Below are 26,340 nucleotides of genomic sequence, written 5' to 3'. Positions count from 1 at the left end.
CAGGCATTTGATAAGTTGTGTCACATTAAAGAAGATGAATGATGTTGATGATGATGCTGGATCTGTTGCAGTGCTGCTTCAGAAGATATAGGGACAGAGTTGGCACTGTGGTTTGTTGATGAACTTTCTCCCTAGATTTGTATCTCTATTTGGTGACCTGTTATTAATGGTTGCAAGGTTGTCTGTAAGTGAAGGTACACTAGTGAGAGTGAAGATCATTTTCCATTAGTGATTGAGCTAGAGGTAATGATGTGCTTTATCTTTTCATCATGAGTTTGTCTTGTAGAATGTGACTTGTGGGTGCTCAACTAGCCTTGTCAAGGAGTTTCATTGCATTACTCTGCCTGACTTCCTCAAGTTGTGTTGGAAGTAGCCAATAGTAAATTCATGTTCTTTCAGTTTAACCTTGAAGTTTCTGTGAGGAAAGTTTGCTAGTCTTCAACTACATATGAAAGTCTTTATTTTATGCAAGTTGCTTTGCCTGCACGCATGATTTATATGACAAACAATTAAACGAAAGTTATACCTATATAATAGAGTAGGCTTCAAATTTCGAAGAGTTTATATGTCTGCTTGGAATCTATAGTGATTTGTGAAGCTCTTGGCTTCAACTTTTGACACTGGCTTTGGTTGTGGATTTCTCAGTTTGAGGGGAAGCAGGCAGGAGCTCTTCCTAAGTAGAGCAGTCGTCCAAGCAGCTGTTTGTATTGCTTATGTTGAAGATCTTTGAAGATCTCTCAGAAAGTTCAACTGGCCCCAAAATAGTAGCAAAATTCTGGTGGTAGTGCTGTAGCAACTAGGGGTGTGCGGTTCGGGAATCTGATTTGGAAAAAATTCCCGAATCGTATCCGATCTGTAAAGATTCGGGATTTGCAAATCGGGGCCAGCATTCCGAATCAAAGCTTTCCAAAGCATTTGTAATGCTTTGGAAAGCTTCGGAGCTGAGTTTAAAGGAGCCCGTCGCTGTTTGCAAGCAGCGGCGGGGACCTTTAAACAGCCCCCCAGCCCCACCCACCCCGACTTACCTTGTCAGTGGCAGCAGTAGCTCCAGCCCTCCCTGCTGGCCGCGGGGCCGCAGAGCGGCAGAGGAGGCGGAGAAAGCCCTTCCTGCCCCTCAAATGGCCGCCACAGCGCCACAGCCATTTGAGGGGCACGAAGGGCCGGAGGAGGCAGCTCCGCCTTCCCCACCACCCTGCAGGCTCAGGAGGCGGTGCGGTGGCAGAGGAGCCAACTGGCTCCTGGCCACCGCAGTCTCATGTTGCCGCTGCCGCTGCCATGGCAGCAGCAGTGGTGACCCGCCGCCCAGCTGATGACCCTCCCACTCTCCCTCCAGCCAGGTAAGTGGGTGGGGGGTGGAGGGGTTGCCCTGGGGGTGGTGGTGAAGGGGTTGCCCCAGGGAGGTGGGGGTGGAGGGGTTGCCCTCTCTCACTTCAGTATGCTCCGAATATTTACGGAGCATACTGAGGTGAGTAAAATACCATAATTCCGAAGCAGTTTACCACTTCGGAATTATTTCCGAATTTCCCCCCCGCTTCGGGCTGCACACCCCTAGTAGCAAACAGGGAAACAAAAGTTTTAAAATGATGTGGTATTCTAGTTTATGGATTTTTCCCCAAAAGATCTCAAATAAATGAGGCCTTTATACCCATAACTTGGCTGAGTTGTGTCCTGGGATTCTCTCATCGTACGTAACTTTTACATATTTCAGGAAGATGCAAGAATTATTAATATGTCACCTATTTATTTTTTAAAAAACTATCAGGGCATTGAATGAAATGTGGAAATGTCAGAATCTGCTGCGGCACCAAGTAAAGGATTTGGTTGACTTAATCAAGCAGCCCAAAGTAAGTTTATTTTCATTTTTACATGCTGTATGAATACAGTGCTATTTAGAAAATATGTATGTGTGTTTTAATTTGACAAAATACTTAGTTTTGGGCTTCAACTTCACACCTTCAATTATCATTTTTCCAATGTTATGTGTGTGTGATTCTAAGGAAATACTCTGGTTTCTTTTCTGATTGTATAAATTTTTTGCCTTATTATTGTAAGACAATTGAAACAAAGATAGAAATAAAAAGATAGCTTTCACTGCTTTCTTTAAAACAAATGAACCCTGTTTGAACTTAATAGCGATGTTTAATATCTAATATCTTTAATACCTTTAATATTACACTATGATTCTAAAACTGACAAAATACTTTTAAAGTACTGAGAAATAAATGAAAACAAAACCAGATGAAGAAAAACAAAATCTGTGATGTCTCTAAAGCCAGTTAGTACTATGTACTGCAATATTCACAAACCTTTAATATGTTGTTAAATAACAATTTATGAAATATTAAACTTGGCTGTGGGGATTCATTTCACATTTTTTTCTAGAATACATTTAGTTTGTGGGTATTTTTCTAAAAAAAAAAAACAACCCTAAGGCACACTTAGAATGGTGCATCAATGCTGAAATGTTTTTGTGGTATACACTTCTGTTTTGAAGTGAGGCAGCATATCAGTATTTACTATTGGTAGTTAATGAAATTGTACTTGTTTAATCTTCTTGGGTCTGTTGTAAAGGCATTTTAAACAACTGAGGTCATAAAGTGCAAAAGTTTGAGCCAAAGGAATGTGCTTTCATTTTCATATACAGGTTTGATAAGAATGTGGAGGTCAAAGAATCAGGAAGTAAATGTATATATAGATAAGAGAATTCAATTGCTCACCATCTGGCCAATGGGTTAGACCTAGGTTTTAAACACAGTCTTGTGCAAAATGGAATACTATCTTCCTCTCCATCCCACCCTTTTCAAATCAGTCTTAAAATTTTAGTAAATACGAACCTTCCTTGGATTCAAAGAAGCCCATTTCATCTCCTTTCCAACTCCTTTATAATATAACCACAGAGGTCAATGTGTGGCTATCTCTTTGCTCTTCCTAAGTCTTTGCTTCAGTTTGTTCTGGCTTGAGGGCACATCTTTGAAACTTTTTAGTCCAGTGCCTTTAAAAATGGGGATCTTGCTTTTTGTTCGGGAAAATGAATTTGCTGGTGGCTTTTAATGTGTTGATTTGTCTCTTCGTAAACATTTGTGTACATTATCTAGATTTTTATCTGAACATTTTACAAAGATTTCCCCCCTACTTCTAAATAATGCTTATTTTCCCAAACAACACAGTTTACAATCCAGAAAGATGTTTAACTTTCCAAGAAGTTTATAAAGGAGGCTAAGGAATAGGAGAATGTTTACCCGAAGAAATGTTTGGAGCATGAAGTTTGTACTGTGATGAAAATGAGACTTTTTGTAAGGTTGATAAGTCTTGGCTTTCCTGCAGGCAAAGTAGGCAAACAAGCATCTTTTGAACTAGTCTTTACTGCTACATTCAGTCCTTAGGAGAAGACCTGTCTTGGTATTTCAACTTCTCCAGGATTTGCATTGGGACCTTCAACTGTGTATCATTCTAATCTTTTGTGGGCAATGGAACCACACGCCTCATTCTCCAGAAATGCCTTTCCATTTCTGGCCTCTTTTTTCAGCCTCAGAAGCTGCATATATGTGCCACATGCATTGGTAACCTGGTGGTGTTTGAGGGAGAAGTGCTCCAACTGTTGCTGCAGGGCCCTGGTCTGCTATTCTTTGCTCCCTAGGAGATCTGATGTGAATGCCAACTAGGAGTATGCACAGGAAAAAAAAATGGTTGCTTCAGTTCCGTAATACCAAACTGGAAAAAAATCAGAATTCAAATTCATTCTCCATTTTTATTCAGTGATACATAGCAAATTTGGTCATTGTTTCCTATGGGAAACTCAATTCAGAAATTTCTGGTGGCCGGGGAGGTCATTTTTTGACCAATTTCACTAAATTTGCAGGAGGCCTACTCCTAATTGTCCTCTAATCACTCCCCATGTTTCATAATGATTGGACGCTTGAGGGCCATTTTATGATGGCCCCTCAAAGAAGGTACCCCCCCTCCCGCCACCTCCAATCTCCTTTATTCCCTATGGAGAAAACTAGTTTACACTTCAAGCTCTTTCATGATACCCCAAAAGTACACCCAAACACCACTAGGTTAGCCCTGCAGAGAAGATTAGCATATCAAGCACCAATACATATGCAAAAGAACCTCCTCCTCAGGATACAGTGAAGCCTCCCTCCATTAGCATTCCACACCCTGGAAAACTCTTACAAGATGACTCAGCCCAACCCTACCTTCCTGAGTAGATATAAATTACCTGCCAACTTCTTTTCTACACTGTGACACTGAGAGATCTCTGTCTTTTGGTGCTACACCTCTGAAGATGCCAGTCACAGCTGCTGGCGAAACGTCAGGAACTACAATGCCAAGACCACGGCTATACAGCCCGGAAAATCCACAACAACCACCACTAGGTTAAGTTAACAAACTGAACCAAGCACCCCAATAAAAACTCCCCCCGCCCCAAGAAGAACAACCAACAACATTTGAACACCTGAGCAAACCAAACTTCTATGCCAACCGAAAACCGAACCGGGCAAAAAACACCAACCAAACTTCTGTAAAGAAAGCCCAATAACAGGGGAAAACAGCACCCCATCCTTAGAAAAGCAAAAGCAAAATGTACAGTAAATATAATCAACTTCAAAAGCCAGCAATCAAAGCCCCCCCTACACAAAAGCCCAGCCAAAGCCCCCCATACAGCAAAAGAGCAGTTTTAAAATGCAAACTTAAAAAAAACTTTTCCTTCCCCCCATCCTTATATCCCTCCCAGACACTAGGTCAACCACCTCCCCCCAAAGAGATAAAAAGCCCAGTGAGTCTCAAACCAGGCAGCAGCCAGGAATCCACTCCACTCACTGGGAAGCAGGATCCAGTTGCAGTCCAAAGCAGGCCAGGAGAGAAAGCCAGCAGCCACAAGAAGCAGCCAGTGTCTCTCAGTCTGAGGCCAGAACAAAATGTGGGCTGACTGAGGCAAGCCTACCAATTTAACTCCTTGCTGTAGTTTTTAAAGGGCACTCTCCTTGAGAATCCCAGTGACCAGAGAAGGAGAGCTGCTGCAAGGATTGGTCACTCACACTCCCCCTTCCCTCTTTTGCCTCTGACTCATCCCGTCCCTTCTCCCCCCTCTCATCTGGTAAAAAAGACGGGAAGCAGTGTTTCTTTGCTGCTTCTTAGCAAAGAAACAATGCTGCCATGCTTACTGAAGTTTATCAAGTTTTACTGAATAAATTCGGTAAACTTAAATTCGGTATTATTTGGTATTACCAAATTTATTACCAAATTTATTTGGTAATGCATATTTAAGTTCTGTAATACCAAATTTTACTGAATCGTGAAATTTGGTATATTTTTCCAAATTTCGAACCCAAATTGCACATCCCTAATGACAACAATGAGCAGAGTTCTGCTATTTAGCACACAGTAAGGTACATGATTTATACATCTGAGTGCTTAAGCATATTGGTGTATGCGTATGTGTGCACGTCCATGCAAGTATGTAGGCAGTTTATAGTTGTGCCTCAGAGCTAAGAGTGTCACTATAGTTCCATTATTTACAAATGGCAACAAAGTTGTAGTAATGACAACATTCAATGTATTTGTGGTCCAAACCAACAAAAGGGAATTGTGGAATAGGATAATATAAATTCAAAATTCACCTCTCTCCATAGATAGCTTTCTATAATTAAAGATTGAACTGAGTAGAGGGACCTTTCTAGAAATATCAGGAGCTTTCTAGAAATATCAGGAATGCTAGATGTCTTTCAATCATGGAAGCAAAATTGTGGTAATAATGACTGCTTTAAAGGCGCCATGATCCATGGAATGGTATATCTAAATAAGTGATCTGTGAAAAGCTTTTAAAGAAGATTATGCGGATTTCTGACAAGTAATCATTGCTTACGCTGCCTGGCTTTTCTGATAAGAAATGGAAGAGCTTAATTCCAAGAAATTGCCTCATTTGTGTTTAATCCTCCCGAAGACTTTACAGAAAGAACCTGACAGATTGCAAGAGTAGTATTGGATTTTGTTTCCATTTAATCAGACCTGACTTGTTTGAGCTGTTTTGTAGGCTAAACCATGGTCTAAAACTTCTAATAAATACAGTTAAAAACATTCACTTTCCATGTTTTGTAGTTGGCTCTGAATTGTGAGCAACTGAATATTTCACTGGCTATTTTAAAGTTGAACATTTTCAGGAATTGTATTTAAACTGAGGGGAAAAACAAATGAAGTCATTTTTGACAGCTATTTGTCAGTCAGTTTAGCTAAAATGTAAATATATTATTTACATTGAATGGCATTTTTAAAATATTCATTTCCTTATTCCACAAGTAATCAAGACCTACTCAACCTCAACTGTTTTACTTGGAATATTCTTGCATTTTCTGTCATGCTAATAATATTTTCCCTGCTTAGTGGCAATTCTTAGCACAGTATGAAGAACTGTCATTGATTTATGGGATTATAAAAAAACAGCCTGTATTAATTCACAAAGTTTCCGAATAACTATTGGCTTGCATGAATTTTTTATTTGCTTTTGTAAAATCTATTTTAAAAATTGTATGATTTTTTAAAATGCTTAATTTTTAAGCATGGCTACAGGTTTTTTTTTTTAAAATCTGTCCTGTGACATTAAAGTAAAAAGTAAGTTGAAGGAAACTGCCAGTGTAGGCAGTGCTTTTTCTTAAATTTTGTAACAACAGCTTCCATTGCTGACCAATCAAGTGGATTTTAATACTGAAAAGTAGCTTATTTTATTGGTTTGGGGATCTGTAGTAACGAGTTTCAAATACACTTCAGTCACTTCAGACCTACCTTGTTTAATTGTCAATATGCTTGCAGATTGGGAATAAATATATTTAAAACAGCCCATTGTGCAGTTTCTGATTTTCAATTCAATTCAATTCTTTATTGCTATTCGGCCGAGGCCATAAGCCATACAAACACCAACAAAATATAGACTGTACACTTGAACATATCCAATTCACAAGACACACAGCTCATCATTATCACTTTGAACTATCTAAACTCATGAAAATCTTGTTTCTTTATCACCGTGGCTAAAAAGGAAGCCACCATAGCAGAGGTTTGATTATCAGGAAAGTTATCAGACAATAACACTGAGATTGCCCATGGAAGGAGGGGTAGCTTTTCCTTTAACATAATAGGAATAATAAGTCTCTCTCTGTCCTCACTCCAGTTAGGGCAAAAAAACATTATATGATCCAAAGTCTCTAACTTCCCTTGTCCACAATCGCAGACTCGTTCAGAAAAAGGGAGTCCGGAAAAATGTCCAAAAAGCACTTTGGAGGGAAAGGAGTTAAGTCTAGCCAATGTGAAGGCTATGCAGTGAGCTAGAATCTTTAAAGAATAGCAATAAGATGGAATAGCCTCTGGGGGTGAAAGTCCCAGGGATAAGCCCGAACATGTGCGTCTGGCTCTCTGGAGTGTACTGCTGTAATCGAGATCCTTTAGCTTTAATTTTATAACTCTGAGGGCCTCATTTATCTGTAAAGACGTTATATCAATATCCAGAATTTTTAGTTTCTGGTTTTCTGATTTTCAAGCAGCTGAATCTTAAATTTTATTCATTTAGATGTTAGGTCCTCTGTGGTTCATCCACTGAACTGCAAGAAGAGTCCCACTTGTGGATCAGGCCTTTCATGCTTCATTCCTCCTACTGCAGTCTCCTGTCCTCCTCCGCCTCTCCAGTTATGCCTGGGGTCAGAGGATGCTTGGGAATAGTGAGAGACATGGCATGGGAGGCTGAATCTCAAAGAAGAAATCCATGGAAATTTAACATCCCTTGCATGAGCAGAAATGCCTTCTGCTCTCTCAAGGGCACCTTTGGATCCAAGTCATTGTGAGTGAATATGCTTAGGATTGCAGCGTTTGAATGATCATTCAGGTTTGAAGAGAAACTATCCACTCTGAACATTTTTGTTGTAGCCGTTAAAATCCCAGTTTACATTGTGTTCAACTTCCTTGTAGTTGAAGTACATTGGTAAATTAACATATAATGAAAACAATGTTGTAGCTTTATAAACCATACTGTGTCTGAGTTTATTTTGTAAAACATTGACCTTGATAAGGTTTCTCTCACTTAATTTGCAGACAGATGCCAGTAGTAAAGCTATATTTTCAAAAGTGATGGTAATAACAAGTAAGTTTTAATATCTAAACTTTTCCTTGGATAATTTATAGCAACAAATTATTGAAATAAGTCTAACTTTGCAAGAGCGATAACATAATTATAATAAATTGTATAAGGAAATATATTAATATGATAGAAACTAAGCAAGAACATGGATACAATGGGTTGGATCCAAACGTCATTTTCCATCAGCGGAAATGGAGGGGGTGATTTTTGCCACTTCCCTCTTCTCATTGCTCCCCACCCGCATTTTATCCCTCATGCTGTTCCTGAGAGTCCATTGTCCTCCAAGAAACAGCATTTCAGGGAGCTCTGGAGGCTGCAGCAGGTGGGGGAGTCCTGTTCTGCTGATGGATGTGCCTTCTGTTAGCAGGAAAGGATGTTTGGATCCAACCCGTTTAAGTGGTTGGTTTGAAAGCTGAAAGAGAGAGATTGCGGAAGACCTTTTTCAGAGACTGAACACTATTTTTAGTCTACATTGTTATATATGTTTTATATGCTTCCATATGCTTTAGTAAGTGGTGCTTCTACATACCTTCCACCTCGCTGCCTACTGTTCACTGTGAAAATCCTCTAAGGATGGCTGAAAGAACCTTGCAAACAAAATGCACAAGTGTATGGGGCACTGGAGCAATGGAAGGAATGAGTTAAATTGCTTCCTTCTTTCACGAATAGTTTGCATCAGTAGCTGAGGAAGAATTTTACCCCCTAATTGCTGAAGCACAACTTTCTGTCAAGTGCATGAACTTTCCAAATCTTCTAAGCGGATTTTCAGAGCAAAAAGGCTGCTTGGAAAAGTGAGGAAGGATCCATCATACCAGTTCCTTCTATGAACTTTTCCACTGGGTCCAATCCAATGCTTAAGGGCTAAATTTAAACATGATTATAAATTGAAAGTCATGAAAGCTGCAGCAGATCGTGCATGCAAAAATTCTAAAATTAATTTTAAAAATACTCCCTGTTTAAATTGGAAGGTGAGTGGAGCAAAACATTGATCAGAGCTAATTCACCAAACAATAACGAAACAGAACTAATGAAATCATCTTATTCCTCCTTATTTAGCCATTAGAGCTAAATTAGAGTTTACTAATAATTCTTTCAACAATGTATGAAACTCATTTTGCTTGCTATGGCAGATTCATCAGATTGTTAGTGGGATGGTTGACATTGTCTTCATCTTTGGGAATAATCTTTGAATTCATAAAGGTTGTGCTATCTGCTTGCAAGGGCACATTTCTACAACAGACGTAAGTCGGGGCAAGACTTCATTGTTACCTGTCAATGAGGAATGTCAGCTATGGTAGAAGCTAAACAGATTGACATTTGTTAAAGATAAAATTAAATACAGAGTTCCATAGAATATGCTTTATTTTGCTTCTTAAAGGAAATTTGCCAGATCCTGGCAAAGCACAAGATTTCATGAAAAAATTCACCCAAGTTCTAGAAGATGACGATAAAATTAGGCACCAGCTGGAAATGCTTGTTAGCCCGACATGTTCATGCAAACAGGCTGAAGGATGTGTGGTAAGCACAGATAGACTGAATAAAACACAGCTTATTTTGGTTATCAAATTGTCTATCTGTTAACAAGTTTGCAATGACTATTGCAGCGAGAAATTACAAAGAAGTTAGGCAATCCAAAGCAACCTACCAACCCATTTCTGGAAATGATAAAGTTCCTTCTGGAGAGGATAGCCCCTGTGCACATTGATACAGAATCTATCAGGTATCCCTTTCGACTTCTAATTTGGAGTGGCGGGGGGGCACTGTCACAAAACAGAGATATATACAAAATTATATATTATAGTAGATATTATGCAGAAGAGTTTAAGCAATGGTTAGAACTTGCATTTCTTCTCTTCCTGATGTGGTAATCTGGTTAAAAAAATCTGAAGTCTTTAGGACATTCATGTGCTTAATTCATTTTTAACAAGGTTTGATTGTGTTAAAAGTAAAAAAAAACAGTGAGGGAACAGAGTTTTTTACTTTAAAAATTTCTGTTATTAGCATATTGCCTGAAATAGATTTTTGGTCATTAAAGGTGCTTTACAAATTGTGCTCTGATTTTCGATACTGAAAGTTTGCTTTTGAGGTTGTGTCATAAGTCTAAACTATTTACTTGTTCTTTTTAAAAAGGGACAAAATACGTTTATTGAGCATATAATGCTAGTAGAACCAGGAGGAAAATATGCGGGATAGCAGTATGAACAGAATTAGTGACACATCTCTGGTGAAATGAATTATCAGCAAGTTACTTGATATTTTCCTTTTAGTGCCCTTATTAAACAGGTGAATAAATCTATAGATGGAACAGCAGATGATGAAGATGAAGGTGTACCTACTGATCAGGCGATCAGGGCAGGGCTTGAATTACTTAAGGTAAAGATCTTTTTCATTTGGTTTGAAATACTGTTGCAATAACTTTTTTGATGTGATGATGATGTTTGTTTTTGTTTGATGCGCACATTTATAATGCTTATTTATGATTATCTGTTAAGACTGAAATGTAATTTAAAAGTTTTTTTTTTAAGCCAGATAGTTCGGGGATCATTTTACATGTGCTTAGGATATATGATCATACTTGTGGGAATAGAAATGTGAATATGTAAACTGTCTTGTTCTTTTAAGAATCTCTGCTTGAGTATATTTTGGTTATTTCAGCTGAAACAAAGTGCCATAAGAAAATTACTATAGTTCATATAAGCTTTTTATTGGAAACCAAGAAGAAAATTTGTGGATTACCAAAAAATAAAAACCCGAAGTGACTAAAAGTGGTTTTTATGCTGCTACACCTGTGATTCCATCATCTTTAGAATTTTTTTACTAATGAACAGGAATGTTTTGTTTTATTCTTTTTTATTTGGTAGGGTTCACTGTTTTTTCCAGATTATCCTTTACAACTACTCTTTAATGAACCCACTATAGCCACTCTCAATAAGAGTGTGCTCTTGCTAGATACATAGTTTTGATCTATTTGTCTCTCCTTTTTTGGTTGTTTAGTAATTTATCTTCAGTCATTGGCTCTTAAACTCCTTGAGAACTCAGTAGTTTTGACTGTTAAAATGTCTTAGAGATATTTGTATATCTGTAGTGTTCACAGATTAAAGCAGGGCTGAACAATTTCTTGGCTTTACAAAGCCATCTGCTGGGTTTGAGAATGGCTGGTGCAAAGATTAGCTGCTGGAGTCCTGTAGCTACAGAGGAGGAAGAATCCCAATTCCTTACCCTGACTGTGAATTGATGGAGTGCTCTATGAATATAAATAGGCATCTTAAGAGAATCAATTAATTAGCACAAATGTTTTCTGTGCAGTCATCCTTGCATCTGCTGTGCAATACATACCAGTGGATCAGATATATGGGACAGGAATATGGAAAAGTGGCTTGGAGATTTATAAAGGTGATACGACTGCTCTCTGGTCTGAGAGTCTGTAGATGTGAGGTCCAGACTAGACAATTATATCAGTCTTAAGTTGAGACAGAGTTCTGCTGACCCTACTCTAATTTTTGCACAGCCAAATGTTATATGAGGAAACGGAAGATCCAAAGTATGTTGGAGCCCCATTTGGCTCAGGGTCTTCAGCATTCTTGCAGCTAGCCTCCGCTCAGGCTTTTTCAGTTTGGGAAAATGGTGTGTGAAGGAAGGCTGTAGTATATCCTTCTTTGATCGAGTGAAAAGCTCACTGGATCACGGGAACTCTGTCGATGTGATTTACCTGAATTTCAGTAAAGCTTTTGATAAGGTTCCCCATGACATTCTAATGGGTGTAAACTGAAACACTGCAGACTGGACTATAGGACAGTTCGGTGGATAGGGAACTGGTTAGAGGACTGCACCCAAAGAGTGGTGGTCAATGGTGTTTCATCAGATTGGAGGGAAGTCTCCTGTGGGGTGCCACAGAGCTCAGTTTTGGGCCCAGTACTTTTCAATATTTTTATCAATGATCTGGATGAAGGGGTAAACAGGCTATTTATTAAATTTGCTGATGATACCAAATTGGGAGGAGTGGCAAACATCCAAGAAGATAGAGTTAAAATTCAACAAGACCTGAATACTCTGGAGAAGTGGGCGGTTGTGAACAGGATGCAATTCAACGTAGATAAGTGCACAGTATTACATCTGGGCAAAAAAAATGTGAAGCACAAATACAGGATGGTGGATACACTTCTGGGTAGTAGTGTATGTGAAAGAAATCTTGGAGTAAGAGTGGACTGTAAACTAAATACAAGCAGTCAGTGTGATGTGGTGGCAAAAAAGCCAAACTCAGTCTTGGGCTGTATCAAAAGGGCCATTGCATCGAAATCGCAGAAGGTCATAGTCCCTCTCTATACTGCCTTGGTCTGGCCGCACCTGGAGTACTGTGTGCAGTTCTGGAGGCCTCAATACAAAAAGGATGTGGACAAAACTGAGGGTGTAGAAGAGAGCAACGAGAATTATCAGGGGTCTGGAGACTGAGCCCTATGAGGAAAGGCTGAGGGCCTTGGGAATGTTTAGTTTGGAGAAGAGGAGACTGAGGGGGGGACATGATTACTCTCTTTAAATATTTGAAAGGCTGTCATTTGGTGGAGGGCAAGGAGCTGTTCCAGTTGGCAGCAGAGGATAGGACTCGAAGCAACAGGCTTAAATTACATGCAGAAAGGTACTGGCTGGATATTAGGAAAAGCTTTTTCACGGTCAGAGTAGTTCAAAGGTAGAATCAGCTAGGGACACGGGGTGAGCTCCCCTTCACTGGCAGTTTTCAAGAAGAGACTAGATGAATATTTGTCAGGGATGCTTTAGGCTCATCCTGTATTGGGCAGGATGAATATTTGATTGTATTTACTTTACCCCATAATGACAGGTTTAGGATTGCCCATCTATCCAAATCCTAGGATATATCTGAGATCAGTTTATTAAAATTCAACAAAATCATGTCCTTAATAGTCCTTGGAATCACTATTCTAAGGTAATTAATAACATCTGGGCACTATCGAAAATGTCCTTCAGTAATTACACTCTGATATATTGTCACTCAATGGCATCAGTTCTGATTTTCCCAATTAATCGAATAACTAGACAGATCATCAATATTATTAATAAAATTAATTAATTCAGGAATGGTAGACTGAGGTTCTGAGATAAATAATAAAAGATCATCTGCAATAATTTTAAATTCTAAAGAGTTATGTATATTATTACTTTGTGTAATAGCACACGTGAGTAGTTCCAAAGATAAATAAAAAATGAGAGGACAATCTTGCCTAGTACCTTTTTCAAGAGGAAATGGTACAGAAAAAATACCATTGGTCAGTACCCTAGATTAGGGGGATGAATACAGAATTCTAATCCATTTCAAAAATTCATGAGGGAAGCCAAATTTAATCAGTGTAGAGAAAATAAATTTCCAATATATTTTGTCAAATGCTTTTTCAGCGTTAAGTGACAGAATAGCAACTTCATCAGATCTCTTTCTATTTAATGTAATCAGATGAGCGATTAAAGATTATCAGATCCTTGCCTTCTTTGTGTAAATCCTACCTTGTCTACATGCACCAAGGTTCTAATAGCCTTTTAAAGTCTGTTAGCAAGAATGGCATTTAATATCTTAGCATCCACATTCATCAAAGAAATAGGTCAAAAATTTGCTCGTTGAGTATGGTCTTTGCCTGGCTTTGGAATGACAGTAATATAAGCATCCTGCAGAGATGTGAGCAATACATAGATTCAAAAATCCCATTGTACAATTGATACAGTTTTGGAATTTAAAAAATCTTAAAAGGTTTTATTCCATTGAATAGGGAACCTGTCCAGTGCTGGAAATTTACCAGTGCTCATTATCACAGCCTTAATTTCCTTTATATGCAAAGGCTCAGCAAATAGCTGTTGCTGAGCCATATCTAAATATGGAAGATTTAGCAGAGTGAACATTTAGCAGAAAATGTTTCCACTTCTTCTTCTGGTAGTTCTTTCCCCTTACTATGCAATTTAGAGTTGAACTTTTGAAACTGCAAATTTACTTCAGTTGAGGTAGTATGCATTACATTCTCCTCATCCGCAATCATAGAAATATAGTTCTTGTTCTTTCGCTGTCTTAAAGGATGGCCCAGTAATCTGCCAGAAAGTAGGTTACCCCAATATAGAGTGATCTACATATTGTGACTTTAGATCACTCTAGATTGAGATAACTGGCTTTTGTTTGTAAATAGTAGGCAGCAAATTTATACCTTTGTATTTGTTCTGGTCATTTTCTCTGTATTTGAAACCCTTAGGAAAACTATAATTTTGAGATAGTAAAACCATGACCCTTCTATAACCCTTGAAAAAGTGATTTAAAGAATTGGAGCTTTATTACTTTGAGTTATTTGGTCTAAAGCAATGAATGAATGAATGAATGAATGAATGAATGAATGAATGAATGAATGAATGAATGAATGAATGAATGAATGAATGAATGAATGAATGAATGAATGAATGAATATTACCTGGACTAGGGCCATAATTTAAACTATGGCAGTTACATATTCAGATAATTCTTAATGATACATGGAGAAAATGGAGTGCTGGTCTTTGTACTAGTATATCTCATACATATTGTGCATTTTAACTGAAAGCACCTTATTATGACTTAGAGTACTGCCACTGCCTACAAGTTGTTACTCAGTAGATGTTTTTCTTACTTTTGTTTCTTTTTAGCACTCCCTTTATCCTGGCATGTATAAGGTTGACTAAAGATTTACTTGAGCAAAATACAACAATGTAAATGGTTTGGTTTGCATGAGACAACATGAGAATTTAGAAAAATTAAAATTTAAAAGAATCTTATCACTTACTCTTGCAGGTGCTTTCGTTTACGCACCCTATCTCATTCCATTCAGCTGAAACTTTTGAATCCCTCCTGGCATGTCTGAAAATGGATGATGAAAAGGTGGCTGAAGCTGCACTGCAAATTTTCAAAAACACAGGAAGCAAAATTGAAGAGGACTTCTCACACATCAGATCGTGAGTTGACTTGATTTATATTGCTATGCTACACAATTCCACAGTGAATGAGACTTTAGAAATATTCAGCTGAGCCGCCTTCTCTTTTAATTCAGTAATAACATGCTTGTTGACTTGGATAGGGCTGGATTGAATAATTATTTTTACTAAATTAGGGAGTTAAGGGGGAAAGTTAAAGTAGGAGAACATCTTTATCCCATGTCTCTTCTGACCATGCTCCACTTTTTCACACATGGTGGGGGATGAGAGCATATCTTATTTTCTATCCACCCAGTATACATGGGTCATGAGCTATCCATATGCAATGTTCAAATATGCACATGAAATCTAATGTAAGTAATGTAAGTAAAGCATGAATCATTGACCAGAACAGTTCTGGTTGAAAGTACTATGTACTGCAGATGAAAGTTGAACATCAAACAGTAGATTTGGAATGAACAGTGGATCAAGCTACAATCTGCTCCTTCAGGAGGAGTACAACTCAGTCCAGGGTAGAGGGTATCTCACTTCTATGATCAGCACTAGTAAATAGTATCTCAATCATTATCTGAATTAAGCTTCAGTTTATTGACCCTCATTCAGTCAATTACTGAGGTAAGACCCCAGTTTGAAACATCCAGCACTTCATTGGAATATAGCTCTGCGTTAAATTGGCTGTCTCAAAAACTCCAAATGATTGTTCCCTGCAGTTCCATGTAGGTATTACACTGCATGAGAGAACAAATTGAACCATATAGAACTCGGTGGCATAATTGTTCTGTGGCCAAATGACCCCCCCCCCCGGCACTTTCTTTAAATTATTAAACAGGTAGGAGCTGATCCAGTCAGATAATCCAGATGGATACCATGGTTGATGGTATCAAAAGCCACTAGGTGGTGTAGCTGAGAGGTGCGCTCTTCCATTATTTTCATGGCAAGGGTCACGCATAGGGTAACCAAGGCAATAATCTTGAGGCCTGCAGAGCTGGCTTTCTTACAGTCTTCAGTGGTCACAGAAATTATCCATGCATGTTCTTTTTTACATCTTAAGTGTAAAAAAAGCCTTTTAAAGAAGGTATTAATTAGTTTTAATACTAACAAAGCAGTGTTCTTTGTGTTTATGATATAACCTGAGATGTTGGAATATGCCCCTGGGAGGTATGGTCTTCAAAACTTTAATCACAGCCTTTTGTGATGCTTACATATCTGTGTTTTGTTAAAAGAAATATGAAATGTGTATATGAGGATTTGTTTTTGGTTGGCTAGGCTGCTGTACTGAGTGCTATCACTGAATTCAGGGAAGGGTTTACTTGTATATAACCTTTATTAGTCCCCTCATTTCAAGAGGTTGTCCTATATGTAACCTAAAATGTTTCAATCCTTGCTTGATAATGTGTGATTTTTTAAAAATTAACTTCTTACTTTCAGGGCCCTACTTCCAGTTTTGCATCACAAAGCTAAAAAAGGACCTCCACGTCAGGCCAAGTATGCCATTCACTGCATCCATGCAATATTTTCCAGCAAAGAAACTCAGTTTGCACAGATATTTGAGGTATTTAAAGAAAAAACCCTAAAAACTTACCATGTGCTTGTATTTCTCTGTGATGTTGTCATGATTATTTATTTATTTATGTCGTTTATAGTCCGCCTTTCTCACTGAGACTCAAGGCGGATTACACAGTATGAGATTAGTACAATCAGTATCAAGTACATTTCAGTACAGTATCAAGGACATTTCCATAAACAATGCCATAGGGTAAATAAATACAAGTTTAAAAGACATAGTATTAGCAAGAATCCCATACAGAGTAGTAAAAATGCTGAAGCAGAACATAATCAATTCTAGGACTAACATTAGACAACATGGAGCACTGGTGGTACATAGAAGTACATGTTTAAAGCAGCAGATAATACGTAAGGCAATATAGTGATGAAGTCTATGGTCCCTAACTCCTTAGCAAAGCATCTGAGCCCCCATCCCTATGATACAGCCCTCTCATTTGAGTAAAAAGCCTTTTTGAATAGTTTGGTTTTGCATTGTTTACAAAAAGCCAGGAGAGTGGGGGCTCTTCTGACTTCCTCAGGCAGATCATTCCACAGGATAGGGGCCACTACAGAGAAAGCCCGTGTACAGGCTGCTGCTGACTTCACCCGTGTGCAGCCTGGCACCTGCAGGAGACCCTGTTCAGATGAGCGAAGCCGCCGTGGAGGAACATAGGGAGGAAGGCTGTCCCATTGGTATGCCGGACCAAAGCCATGAAGAACTTTGTATGTAATAACTAGTACCTTGAACTGTGCACAGTAACTGATGGGTAGCCAATAGAGGTACCAGAAAATACTGTAATCATGAGACATGTTAAAAATTCAGTTTGAAAGAACATCTGAATTCTTTTAGTAGGTTTCATTGGTAGGTTTGAAAAACTGGATTTTAAAAAATGTATTGCACCAGACGTATTGAACTCAACACTTTCCTTCATTTATACCTATGTTTATATTTTAGCCACTACATAAGAGTCTTGATCCAAGCAACCTTGAACATCTGATTACACCGCTGGTTTCCATTGGTCACATAGCCTTGTTGGCACCTGATCAATTTGCTGCCCCTTTGAAGTCCTTGGTGGCCACCTTTATTGTTAAAGATTTGTTAATGAGTGACAGGGTAAGAGTTTTCATTGTAATTTTATTTCTGCTAGCAAGAAATTTGGAGACAAGGAAAATAAAGTAGCAGTAAAAATATTGTTTCTGTATCAGATTTTTTTTAAAAAAATAACAGTATGGAAAAGGTTGCAGTTGTCAGACACAAGCAGATATTCTGAGCATTAGAGCGTTCATATGTTTTAGAAACATTCATACTATGATCTGTTTTTTGAAAACCAATTCAATGTCCTGTTGATGAGTAATGTGTGTAGAACCAATCCATTGCTGCTGCAGCTATTTGTTGGAAGAAATGTAATTATCCTTTTCAAAATCAGACCTAAGAAAGTGTTCCTAGGAGCTTATTATTCATTCCACAGTTCAGAAAGAAAATCCAGATGCAAGTACCCTTCGTTTCTGCTGTTTTTATTTTCACAGAGCATACAAGTAACATTTCAGATAAACGATCAGATATGCATGTTTTCAGATGCCGATTTAGCTTATGTTATCGGACTGGCTCTTTTTAAGCATCAACAGTTGTTACATTTGTGCATATGGACCTAAATCAGTGCCCTGAGTTACATAAGTATGGTTGGATTTTGTTTGCCTTAGATAATATAATGGGGTTGAATCCAGACTAAATTAGCAATTTCCATTGATTTCCCTCTTCCCGTTGCAGACCCCCTCACACCGTCCTTGGGGTCCTCAATCCCCCAGGAGCAGAATTTGTGGAGTGGGCTGTAGCGGGAGGGAGGAAGGAAGGAGGAAAGTTCCATTTAACTGATGGAAAATTTAGTCTGGATCCAACCCAATGTGCTTAATGTTAAGACTGTGTAGAGAAAGAATACTCTCTCCATTAAAGACTGTAAAACATATTGAGGAAATAACAAAATGTTAAACTTTGTTCAGATGCCAGGAAAAAAGACAACGAAGCTTTGGGTGCCAGATGAAGAAGTTTCTCCTGAGACGCTTGTAAAGGTGAATTGCCTAAAGAAAACCTATAGTTGTGTGTTTAACTCAACTCTTAAGTATATTTTTACCTGTCTTAAAATGCTACCATCTAATTCCATTCTTGTTTATTTCTTGTTTTGTTTGGCTTTCTGAAAGTAGGTATGTTGTGATTTTATTTTAGGGATATCTGTTGTGACAGAACAGCCCTACAGACCTGTGAGCACTGTCCCATCTTGCCATCCAGATGCATCTGGGAATTTACTAGTGGCAGTTCAAGTCTCTGCCTGGCTCATGCCACCCACCATGTTCCTCCCAACCCTAGGAGGAGCTTTTGCTCCTTCTCCTTGTTACCTGCCCCTCTACAAGGGCTTTATAAGCCCGTGGGGAGGGCTTACCCTCCCCTATGTAGACTTGCTGCTCTGCCGCTCTGCCTCATGCCCAGTCTTCTACTACCCAGTGCCTGGTTACTGCAAGGACTGCTTGCTGCAGTTGTGCACTGTAGAATCAGGAAATTGCCAACAGACCACCCCTCCCCCTTATAAATATTGCGTTTAAGCTACCAGCATTTAAAAATGAAAAGGCATTTTTTAAAAAAATGTTCACACTCATACTTTCCAGCACAGCAACAGATTTAAGCAAGGGATCTCATCTCAACAGAAACATGTAAAAATGCAATTCATCTGACCTTTGCTCGATACATCCTCCAGTTGATATAATTCTAAGGCAGGCTTTTTAATTTAGAAGGGTGAACTTACTGAGAATTTCCCATACCTTGGAGTCTTGGTTTAGGCCACCAGCCCCCACATGACCAATTGCTACCAACTCCAAGGAGCTCAAGTATGCTCCTTCTGTCTCTGGATGAAATCAGCCAAATTGGGCTTCCTGTCTATACCAGGAGATTTTATCAGCTTCCTTTGCCTACTGCTGGGCAGCTCAAAGAGGTGGGTTAGAGAAGCTGTTCTTGAAACCTACAGAGAGAATCCTCTCTGGCATTTTAGACCCCCAAACATCTGTTCCACCGCCACTACTTAGAGGAGTCAGAACGCCTAACTGGTCATTCCTTTGTCTGCAGCCAGGCTGGGCATTTGTATATCTCATGACCAGGGCGGGGTGTCACTTGAAAAGCTTTTGGCTTTCCTTTCCCTTTGCTGCCTGTTCTCAACTAAGAGAAACTTTAAACTAGCGGTAAAGATTTTGATACAGTCTAAACCTCTAATATAAAAAATATTTCTTCACATCTTTATAGAATGTTGAGACCGTGTGGTATAGTGTTAGACTAGAACCTGAATGCAATTCCGTACTCTGCCATGAAGCTATGGATGATCTTGGGCCAGCCACACACTCTCAGTCTAACCATTGAATGGGGTTGGGGAAGCAATACATACCAATGTGAGTGCCTTGGAGGAAGGGCAGGATAAAAATGGATGGATACACAGAATATTGTATTAATTAGTTTGTGACTTTTAAACAATATTCAATTTAAGCAATGATTTATTTGAATGCATTTTTATTATCAGAAGTTATTTCCGAAGTATTTTCAGTATTTTGTTTGGTTCAGTTTCACAGCTGCTTTGCAAACAGATAGGTGTTTAGTGGAGACCAGTTGGACACATTTTTAGAAGTAAATATCTGAGGTTTGTGGGGGATTGAGGAATCTTGAGTCTGTGTATAGAGACACACTCTTTCCTGTTGCTAGTTCAGCAGTCTTCATATAGTTGACTACAAAAATCAAGGTCTATCCCCTCTTGGAATTTCTTTAAGTATTCACTATTTTTTGGGTCAGTCTAAGTATTAAGACGATTGGGCATTCTACCCTCAGTGAAGCTGACACATTGAGATGCATAGCTCTCTCTTGCCCTGTGTGCTTGTATAACTATGAAAAAATCATGATTCTTTCAGAAAGTTAGTCTATTCTTGTCTCCTTTTTACTATTATTCTGGCTGGGTAAGATGAAGTGACAGTGTTGATTGCTGTTAAATGTGATTCATCGTTAACAAGGTTCATTGAATGTTCTAGGTATCATTTTTGTTCACTCACTAATATGTATGGATTAAGAACTGGATTAGAAATATTGCACTGATGTATGTATGATACAGTTTTATAAAATTATTTGTTAACATTTATTTCAGATTCAGGCCATCAAGATGATGGTTCGATGGTTGTTAGGAATGAAGAATAACCACAGCAAATCAGGAACCTCTACCCTGAGGTTGTTAACAACAATATTACACAGTGATGGAGACCTGACAGAACAGGGGAAAATTAGGTATATAAATAATAGACTTTTAATGCAAATCTCAGTTGAAAGCATATTCTCAAATCTTATTCAGAGATATACCTACAGAATGGTCAGCTAGGACAATGGTGAAAGGACAAGATTCCCTTGTCCTTGCCAAACATGTGACTGGCATTATGAAAGCTGGCAGCTGGCCCTTCTGGTAGTCTGCAAGTCTGGTTCCCAGTTCAGTATTCCGAACGGTGGATGAAGATTACAGAGTTAGATACATAATCCAACCATAGCTTTTGTGGCAGGAGACGTAACACTTCATCCTTCTCTTTCTGAAGATGGTAGGATTTTTTCTCCTTCTTTTATAATAATGTCTAGGTAGAGAATGGAGTTACTGAGAAACCATTGTGATCCAAGCCCAACAGAGGATTCATGCATGCATGCATGCATACGTTCATACATACATACATACATCTTGCACAGCATAGTCCATCTAATTTGTCCACCAATCTCTTTCTTTTTCCAGCAAACCAGATATGTCCCGTCTGAGGTTGGCTGCTGCTAGTGCTATTGTGAAGCTGGCACAGGAGCCTTGTTATCATGAAATCATCACATTAGAACAATACCAACTCTGCGCATTAGCAATTAATGTAAGGAAACTGAAGGAGTGACATAAGGGAGGGAGCTGGGCAATCACTGGCTATGTATGCTAATTACGTACAATTTCCACCTTTATATGAGGCAGTATACGTGTGTTCAGAATGTATTTGTTGCTATTTTTTCTTAAGTAGATAGTGAATGAATCAAGATCTATAAAATGCCTTTTCTTTCTTCTAGGATGAGTGTTACCAGGTTAGACAAGCATTTGCTCAGAAACTTCACAAAGGCCTATCGAGGCTACGACTACCGTTGGAGTATATGGCCATTTGTGCACTGTGTGCAAAGGATCCAGTAAAAGAGAGAAGAGCTCATGCAAGGCAGTGCCTTGTGAAAAACATAAATGTGAGAAGGGAATATCTGAAACAGCACGCAGCAGTCAGTGGTAAGAAATGAAGGAAGAACGACCAAAAGCGTCTAAAGTTCGATCTCACTGGATCGATCTAAATTCAGTCCTTCTCTTGTCTCTGTCCCCTTTGACATCGTATATGTTTGTGTGTTTTGACATTCCCACTACTGTGTCTTTGTTTGGCAATTAAAGGACCAAGGGAGCAACATGTGAAATTTAAGCTCTCCTCTTTGCACCCCTTCCCACACAATTTCAGAAGGGATGGAAGGGTTAAAAACGTTCCTTATTATCATTCATTTTAGAGATATTGAAAACCATCTAGTTAGAGAGCTACTTAAGTTATATACTACATTCCGGATGCTGTTTTTCTTAATCCCAGATGAGTGGGAGCTGAGTGAAGTCACTGAGTGAAAGAGTACATTACCCACATTTAGAGGTTGACTTCATCATTTCCTCATTTGTGGGCAAGCCTGAGCCCTAACACCGAAAACAATCTTAGGGTCTGGGTTTGGTCATCTCTGGCTCAGATAAAGCCATGCTTTCAGGTCTCTTTCCTATCCCCTGCCTTCCTGTCCCATTTCACGCTTCCTTCCTTCTTTGGCAACACAGCTCCTCAGCCATTGGCTAAAGTTGAAGAGGGGCAGGGGACTGTCAGGAAACTAAAAGAGTTTAAAAATATTCATGGAGAGGCTTATATTTGAAAGGGGAAACTTGGAGGAGAGAACCTGTAGGCTGGAAATCTAAGGTTTTGATTGAGGACTAGAGGATAGATGGCTGCATTTAGAGAAGCCCACGTTAGCCCCTCAACCCAAATTTTAACAAGGGCATTTCCTCTCTCTACCATTCAGTCCTTTAGTTATGCCTATGTGTTTACCATGGATCAAAAAATGATAGTCATGCAAGTTTGTCAGGAGAAAATTAATAGGTTAATTAAAATATCTTAGAGCCAGATTGTGATGCTAAAGCACTGTATTGCCTTTTTTCTTTATATAGAACTCCTCTTTGGACCTGGGTTCAATTTTTTTTTTAAAGAAGGAAATAAACATTTACATGAAAGGGTATAGTGTTAAGCCCTGCTTGTCCTTGTCTGTGGGTTGTTTGATTTTAAGGTGGCAATTGAGAAATCTCTTACACAGGATATAATCTTGCAGGGTTGAAATCTGAAGCTTATAGTGGGAAATCATTGGTTCATCTTCATTCTTCTTTGTATCCCCACACTGGGGACTGCACATTCGCAGGCCTGCTGACCGGAGAAGTTTTTATCGCTTCCATAAAGCTCCACTAGGTGGCCACTTGCCCCAGTCACATCTCAGCCCATTTTCCTGCCTAAACGGTCAAGTGACTATGTGGGAGGAGCGGCTCCCTTCCCCTCAGTTCTCTCTCAGCCATCACGATGGGAAGAACGTCACTCAGAAGCTCTGTAAATTTTTAACATTGAACATTTTATTTGAAGAGAAAATGTATACATTTTGGAATATCTTCACTCATTCTTACGTCTTGTATGTTTTGAGGAGGTTTTGAACAGGCTAGTTTGACTTTCGCATCTCACAACTCCCGCTCCTTAGATTACCTCTGAGTGTTTTGTTTTATGAGGCATCCAACATACTCCAATCCCCAGGCAGTTAAGTCATCTTACACTAAAGGGTGTCCACCAAGTTCCAATACTCTGGCAGGCCACCTGCTGTGACAGGGCACCTGTCCCCCCAATGACTAAGAACTCTGTTTGGGGGTACTTCCCCTTCTTTTGCATACAGATGAGAGGATTTTTCAGTAGAAAGAACTCTCTTGGGTCACTAACACAACTGATCAGTGTTACAACATCCTTCCAGCTCACCACCATTACCTCGGGTGGGAAGAAGGGTTCTGCATAGTCCTGAAATCATCGCACTGAACGTGGTTTGTTTTCGGGTCTTAGCCATAATGGACAATGGCCATGGCTTAGAATTCAATAAACTCTGTGTATATTACTTGCACCACCTGTAAATACTCCCTCATTATCAATGGAGGAATAAAATTGGTTCCTTAAGACAAAGAGGCCTTTCAGGGAAATCCAGTTATGGCTTCTTCCCCACGTTTCTACTAGTACATAATGAAAAGGTGGATGTTTTAGCCTATACAAGATAGTTTGCTATACTTATAGTATCAAGGATAGAAGAGGCGCATTCTCCTCTTCACTGTCTCTCTCTCTTAAAAGTTAATTGCTGGGTTGCTGCCCTGGATTTGGGGAACGATTATTCTCATATCTCTATCAGTGGCATTTGCAGACACTAGCTATGATTCAAATACCAAGGCAAGGTATTCTATACACAGATCTTCCCCTTTTGTTTTTCCTAACAATGTCCAAAGTGTTCACCAGCTGCAAGAAAGCAGCTTAGTCCCTCTTACAACCCTAGGTTGTTCTTTTTTCTACTGTATCTGAATGATTGGTTCATTGCTGCACCACCTGTAATTAATTGATGACTAAGGTTTAGTGTTTTTGAGGGGAAAGTCACAACAACTGGAGCCTTCCCAGAGGTTTTTTTTCCAGAGGGGTGCAACGTTATGCTCCATGAGTACCAGGGCCATCCTGCCCCTGGGCAGGACGTAGACGGGTGACTCCAAATTGTATGGAGCCGACAGAGACTGTTGAGACGGGTGTCAGCTGCTATGTCAATGGTGCCCCTTACCATGCTAAATATGTACATTTTCAGAAGTGGTTGCTGAGAGATTTTCAGGTCATTCGTCACATTTCGCTATCCATAAATTTGTCCATCCGAAGACAAATCTTCAGGACCATTGAAAGGTGACGGTCAGACCATTAGTTTGGTTAAGGGTGTACCCTTTCATACTAAACAGCATCATGCTATGCTGACAACTGATGCTCCTTTGCAGAGTTGGAGTGCACTTGGTGATACTATTGTATAGGAATGAATGGTCTGACAGTGAAAAGACATTACATATTTAAGTGATGGAATTCGAAGCCATATGTTATGCTCTTGTTTCACCACAGATATGTGTTGAGGCAAAGATATTCAAGCCAAAATGGGTAGAACTAGGGCAGTTGTTACCACAACAAGTGGGAACGCACAGCATCACTAACCCTTGGGCAGAGGCTGGGGTCTTCTGCAGTTGGGCAATTCCTGACAGGATTTTCCATGCATAGTGTCTACATCCCATGCTCAGACAACACCAGACCAAAGGGGTTGAGTACCATGATCTTAAGTTCCACTCATTAATGTACTGTAAACAATATCAAGCTATAGCCAATATTCCTGCAGCAGGTAGTTCCAGATGTGAACAAATTCCCAGCTAGTGTTAATGCCAAGGTATAAGAGCTGCTGTTCTAGAGTGTTCCTCTCTCTTGACGACATGTTTCTACATATATGAACAGGTTGTCTATTCTATGCATCCCATCTATTTTCCTTGGCATGCATACTCGTTTACCTATTGGAAGGGACATTTCAAATTGTATACCCTTTTGGCCCAGGCAAATTGGGTTCTTACATTATTTGTTCAATCCAAACATAAGTACATGCCAGTTCCTCATGCTGGGCATGATTCAGCTTCGAACACTGTTTCCTCATGTTTTTATTTTTCATACACTTGTCAGGATGATACACTTGACTCATTCTATGCTGATTTTCATTCAAGAACTCCTGAATAGCGGTGTGCACCTGGGAAATACTTGGTTTTCTTGCTTTGGGTGTAAACCCACTTCAGGTTTGGGTTATCAGAATCGCTTCAGTATGCTTCGTAATGATTCAGACCATACTAAAGTAAGACGACCCCCCCACCTCCCCCCTGAGCCCACTAACCCCAACCTTTCCTGAAGGCTGGAGCTGGCACCTCAGCACAGGGTGGCAGGGAAGGCTGGTGCCTCTGCTGCCCATGCCGCTGCTTTGGCTGGTGCAGCGGCCGGCAGGCCAGTGAGGAAGGCTAGAGCCGGCACCTCTGCCGTGCACACCATGGCTTCGGTCACAGTCACTGTGACACTGAGAGATCTCTGTCTTTTGGTGCTACACCTCTGAAGATTCCAGCCATAGCTGCTGGCGAAACGTCAGGAACTACAATGCCAAGACCACGGCAATACAGCCCGGAAAACCCACAACAACCATTGTTCTCCGGCTGTGAAAGCCTTTGGCAATTTCTTGTTCTCGTTTGACTTATTCAAGAGATGACCCTGCTTGTATTTTTGCGAAACCCGCAATTCAGGACACATGAGACATCTAATGCATTCATTACAGTTCAGAAGAGCGTTGTCATTTTTGTTTTAATTATGACAAGGGAGTTTTCATTCAGATCTGCATCTGTTTGTACGTTTTTGAGCCCGATGAAGGGTGAATGGATGTCAGCTCAGCTGACGGTGATATGTCATCCAGTTGGCATACCAACATACTGCTCAAGGCCCCCCTTCTTCTGGGGGTTTCACTTTACCAGGTCTCTGGCTACCTCCTCAGTGTTTTC

The 26,340-nt window shown here is 39.5% G+C and overlaps 1 protein-coding gene across 2 annotated transcripts in view; it reads left to right on the top strand.

Moving 5' to 3' along the window:
* The window catches only part of PDS5B (PDS5 cohesin associated factor B), a 103,063-nt gene that overhangs the window by 64,587 nt on the left and 12,136 nt on the right, over positions 1-26,340 (top strand). For both annotated transcript variants that reach the window (XM_054973960.1, XM_054973959.1), the window contains exons 14-25: positions 1,763-1,844; positions 8,083-8,131; positions 9,507-9,646; positions 9,733-9,848; positions 10,396-10,501; positions 14,940-15,100; positions 16,508-16,631; positions 17,580-17,738; positions 18,623-18,691; positions 20,794-20,930; positions 21,418-21,541; positions 21,729-21,933. In XM_054973960.1, coding sequence (XP_054829935.1) covers positions 1,763-1,844; positions 8,083-8,131; positions 9,507-9,646; positions 9,733-9,848; positions 10,396-10,501; positions 14,940-15,100; positions 16,508-16,631; positions 17,580-17,738; positions 18,623-18,691; positions 20,794-20,930; positions 21,418-21,541; positions 21,729-21,933 — 1,472 coding nt within the window. The remainder of the gene's footprint in view (positions 1-1,762; positions 1,845-8,082; positions 8,132-9,506; positions 9,647-9,732; positions 9,849-10,395; positions 10,502-14,939; positions 15,101-16,507; positions 16,632-17,579; positions 17,739-18,622; positions 18,692-20,793; positions 20,931-21,417; positions 21,542-21,728; positions 21,934-26,340) is intronic.

This window comes from Eublepharis macularius, chromosome 3 (genome assembly GCF_028583425.1).
Source record: "Eublepharis macularius isolate TG4126 chromosome 3, MPM_Emac_v1.0, whole genome shotgun sequence".
In the NCBI taxonomy this organism is placed as follows: domain Eukaryota; kingdom Metazoa; phylum Chordata; class Lepidosauria; order Squamata; family Eublepharidae; genus Eublepharis; species Eublepharis macularius.
This window is presented reverse-complemented; position numbering and strand designations above follow the sequence as displayed.